General features: G+C 40.9%; 1 protein-coding gene across 1 annotated transcript; it reads left to right on the top strand.

Annotated features, from left to right (window-relative positions):
- Window positions 1-388: 388 nt before the first annotated feature.
- LOC119279274 lies at window positions 389-778 on the top strand. Its single transcript, XM_037560573.1, has one exon. It carries the CDS (start codon window positions 389-391, stop codon window positions 776-778), a length of 390 nt encoding a protein of 129 aa, XP_037416470.1.
- Window positions 779-4,491: the final 3,713 nt, after the last annotated feature.

Here is a 4,491-nt window from a genome sequence, read left to right as displayed (position 1 = left end):
CACAAACCGGTACTAAAGGGGCTCGTGGGGACCCGGCCTGACGCCAGCCTGCCACTACCCCTTTAGTACCGGTTCGTGGCACGAACCGGTACTAAAGGCTCAACACGAACCGGTACTATTGATCGCAGCCACGAACCGGCACTATTGATCACATTAGTGCCGGTTTTTTTACAAACCGGCACTAATGTGCTTCACATTTGACCCTTTTTCTACTAGTGTATCGAGTGTTCGCTGTATATTAATAGCGGGCGCATGTGTGTTTTGAGAGGCTTCATAGGGGTTTTGTAATGGTTTCGTGGAGCTACTATCTGTTGGGTCGTCTCACCGACACGCGGGCCCGGTTTGCCAACACTACACCGTATGGTAGTCGGCCCCCGGTTCTAGCGGGATGGCCAAGCCCGCCGACGCCGTCTCCACCCTCGACACCGACTGCGAGGTCGACTTCGCGACGCCGCTCGACTACGTGCAGCCTCCTGCTCCGGTGCTAGTGAAGGTCGCCGCTGCCCCATGCCAAGACTGCGCCCACGGTGGCGAGCGGTGGTTCATCGGCGTCGGGATGAGGATGGACGGCAAGCCCGTGGAGACGCCGCCCCCTGCACCGGCGCCGGCGGCGGGTTCTTCGGGCAAGGGGAAGAGTGCTAGCGAGCATGTGCTTCGGTTCTTCGGCCGCCGCGGCTCCGTGGCGGTGCCACCCCCCGGCGCCAAGTCGGAGAAGAAGATGAACGGCGAGGAGGCCAAGGAAGCCAAATGGTTCACCGGCCAGAAGTATACCCTCTAGAAGACCCAAGCAACGATTGAAACAATGTATGCAGTTGATGTTAGTGACACACAAGTTTAAGTTCGCCAGGGAAAATATGGTGCTCTTTTATTTTTGACACAATGTATTGTGGCTCTCTACCTAGATGTTGGTGAAAATTGGCAAAATTTTCAGTGTGTACTGATTAACGGATCTATGTAGCTGGTGTCATTGTCTATGTATTGTTTCACGCATATAAGTATTTACGAGTTATAGAAATTTCAATAAATTTACAGCAAAAATAATCAGTGTCTATAATACGAAATCGGGATCGCCTATTTTTCTCCTTCTCCGTCTATCTTGACGTGGCTTTGCCTTGTCTCCCGGTCTGAGTTACTCCCTCCGTCCTATAATATAAGTTCATTTTTTAAGCTAAAGCAGCTTGAAAAATGTTTTTTTTACATTATGAGATGAAGGGAGTATGTTGTCGTGTGCTTGTTGGCCGTTGTTAAACGGGATTTGAGTAATCATGCACGTACAATGCACGTATAATAATGCCATGTTTTAGTTTATCCTAAGAAGCAATTATTTGAATATAGAAGGAACAAAATTCAATAATGTAATAATATAATGGAGGCAACAAAAATGTGCATTGTATTTGTCTCTATTTTCAGGCTAGAAGATGGTGATTTCGTGTTGTGCTGCTATTTTGCACGCATACCGGTGATTTGTACAAGAAAAACTATTCTTTACAAAGTGGTGCTAAGGAAAGAAATGCTTCAAAGCTGGCTCGGAGAATCGCAAACTTCTTTCTTTATGTAAACAAAGACTTAATCGTATGAAAACAAAGATATGCAGAAAAAACATTGTAGGCATATATAAAAAATAGCTGAATTCCAACCACCCAATTCTCGTCCGAGGAAAAATTACAAATGAAAATTTTCAAATTATGCATTATTTATTGGGCATAAGGCTTCTTTGAGAAGAACATAAGGTGTCTTTGAGGGAACATGAGAACCTCTCCTCCAAAAAAAGAAGTGAACAGAGGAATCAATAGAAGCTAACTCTTGTAACGACTGAAAGAGTCTGTAGTTGATGGTTTGTTGTTAGTGTCACAGAAGTTTAAGTTTGCCCCTTTTCATTTTTGAGACACAAATGTTTTGTGGCTCTCTACCTAGATGTTGGTGAAATTTTGGCAAAATTTCAGTGTGTCTAGATTAAGGGATCTATATGTAGTGTCATTGTCTATGTATTGTTTCACGCATATAAATATTTACGAGTTAAAATTTTCTATATTTCATTAAATTACAGAAAGAATTATCAATGTCTACAATACGAAATCAGGATCTGGCTAGGACATGCCTTGATTAAATCTCAGTTGACTGACGTCGTCCCTATGTGCTCTAGCCTATTTTCCTCCTTGTCTGACGATCTTGACGTGTTGGCTTTGCCTTGTCTCCGGGTATGAGTTATGTTCTTGTGTGCTCATTGGTTCTAGTTAAACGGGATTTGGGATGCCTTGCTCATGAGCTAGTACATGAACTTACTTCCCTATGTGTTGGAGTGCACACCATTATTATTAACACACACCCACAGAGAGGCATAGCATGAACATCTTGTGAAGAAGTGTGTAATCTTTTTCTAAAACTACATGAATAATTTTTAAGAATGCGTGAATATTTATAAATTACATGAACACTTTTTAAAAATATAGGTATATTTTATAAATACATAAACACTTTTTAAAATGCGAGAATATTTTATTAAAAATTGCATGCACATTTCTAAAAATTCTTCATCGAGTATTCAAAAAATGTTCACCACATATTGGAAAATGGTCACTATGTATTTTGGAAAAAACTTAAACATGTATTTTTTCTAATATACACACAAGAAAATATATTTCTAAAAATGATTATGATTACAAAGGAAAAAAGAAGAAATTAACCGGATAAACAATGGAAGAAATAAAAATGATAAAATAGGAGAAGAAAAATAAAATTGGAAAAAAAGAAAAGGGAAAAAAGAAAAGTGAGGATAAAAAGAATGAGAAAACAAAAAATATATAGGAAGCAAATTCACGGTCGTAGTACCCGTTGTACCCCTGTGCAGTTGAAGATTTAGCGGTAGACATGCAACTGGTCGACATCCGTTCCCCCAAGTTGCAGTCGCACTGTCCCCCTTGCAGGTGTGGGGGTTGGCCTATTATATATGGACATTGAACTATTTGTATGTGATGAAGTTCAAATTTTGTGTTTGCTTTGGTCTGCTGTAAAATAAATATTATATTAAATTTTGACTGTATGTATCTTATTGTCCCTCCATTGAAAAGCGCAAATTATGAGCGTAATCTCACCATCAACAATGTTACCACAACCCTATCCTTCATTCATTACTCGACCCAAAAACTTCGATGGTTGTCCTCAACCATATTTCATCCTTTGAACCAATCAAAACATGGGATAAGCCACCCATCCAACCAAACAGAAAAAGGGCCATCCCTAGCCAGCTGGTTGGAGTACCCTCAACTACCGTAGTATATCCCTCAAACCAAACACATCATGGGGTGTTCCGAACAAAAAGGAAAGGCTTACTTGGCTAATCTCCTAGCTTTAAGATTTGTATTTTGAAATCAACTGTCCATAAGTCATTCTAAGATTTTTATCAATTCTGTTTAATTTTGCATGGCCCAAGTACACATCCAAATCAGTTTTGCTACTTTTCATCTAGACAAGAAATAGTTACCTCGCATATAATTCTCCAGCCATCGGAGTAACGTCAGGATTCGTATTTTCTTTAATGCGTAGAATGCCAGAGCGAGCCGCGAGCATAGCCAAAGCGAGCCGACCAGTTTTTTTTGTCAAAAGCATGGTGTTGTGCGAGAGGCCGAGTGGCTCACCATGTGCAACTTCCCATTTTTTTCCTTTGACTTGTCTCTTCTTTTTTGCAGAGAACATCTATGTGTATCTTTTAGTCTCTTTGTTCTGTTTCCATTTCCATGCGGACCATTCCTATATAGTCTATAGTGTATTTTTTTATCTTTAGTTTATTTTCTTGAAAAGCTTCTGCAAAGCAGAGTCAAAAGTCGTCGAAGTTCAACTGGGACTATAGTTTGTTTTTCATTCCAGTTGCAAGTCCACCTTGACTCGCAACTAGGGCTCGTAGTTTATAATTGTCTCAGTTGTAAGTCCATCATCGACTCACAATCGATACCATAATTTTGTGTAGTCCCGGTTGCAAGTCCACCATGGAATTGGACCCATTTTTTTATCCCAGTTGCAAATCCACCCTTGATTAGCAACTCGGTCCCAACCTTTTTTGTGTCCCAGTTGTAAGTTCATCCTTGACTCGCAACTGGCGTGCGGCCTTTTTTATCTCAGTTGCAAGTCCACCCTCGACTCGCAACTCGGGTCTAACTTTATTTTGTCCCAGTTGCAAGTCCATCCTCGACTCGCAATTGGGGCTCGACTTTTTGTCCCAGTTGCAAGTCCACCCTCGACTCGCAACTAAGGCCCAAACATTTTTTATCTCAGATGAGAGTCCAAACTCGACCCGCAACCGGGGGCCCAACCTTTTTTTATCTTAGTTGTAGGTCTACCATCAATGGCGAGCAAACCGCAGATGACACGGCCCAACAAGCTAGGATACATTTTTTTCTTCATGTTTTTATTTTTTTATTTCTTTTACCATTTTTTCTTTACTCCTCTCCTTTTAATTTTTCTTCAAAAGTTGATCTCATTTTTATTTTTATTTTC

Source organism: Triticum dicoccoides, chromosome 3B, assembly GCF_002162155.2.
Source record: "Triticum dicoccoides isolate Atlit2015 ecotype Zavitan chromosome 3B, WEW_v2.0, whole genome shotgun sequence".
In the NCBI taxonomy this organism is placed as follows: domain Eukaryota; kingdom Viridiplantae; phylum Streptophyta; class Magnoliopsida; order Poales; family Poaceae; genus Triticum; species Triticum dicoccoides.
This window is presented reverse-complemented; position numbering and strand designations above follow the sequence as displayed.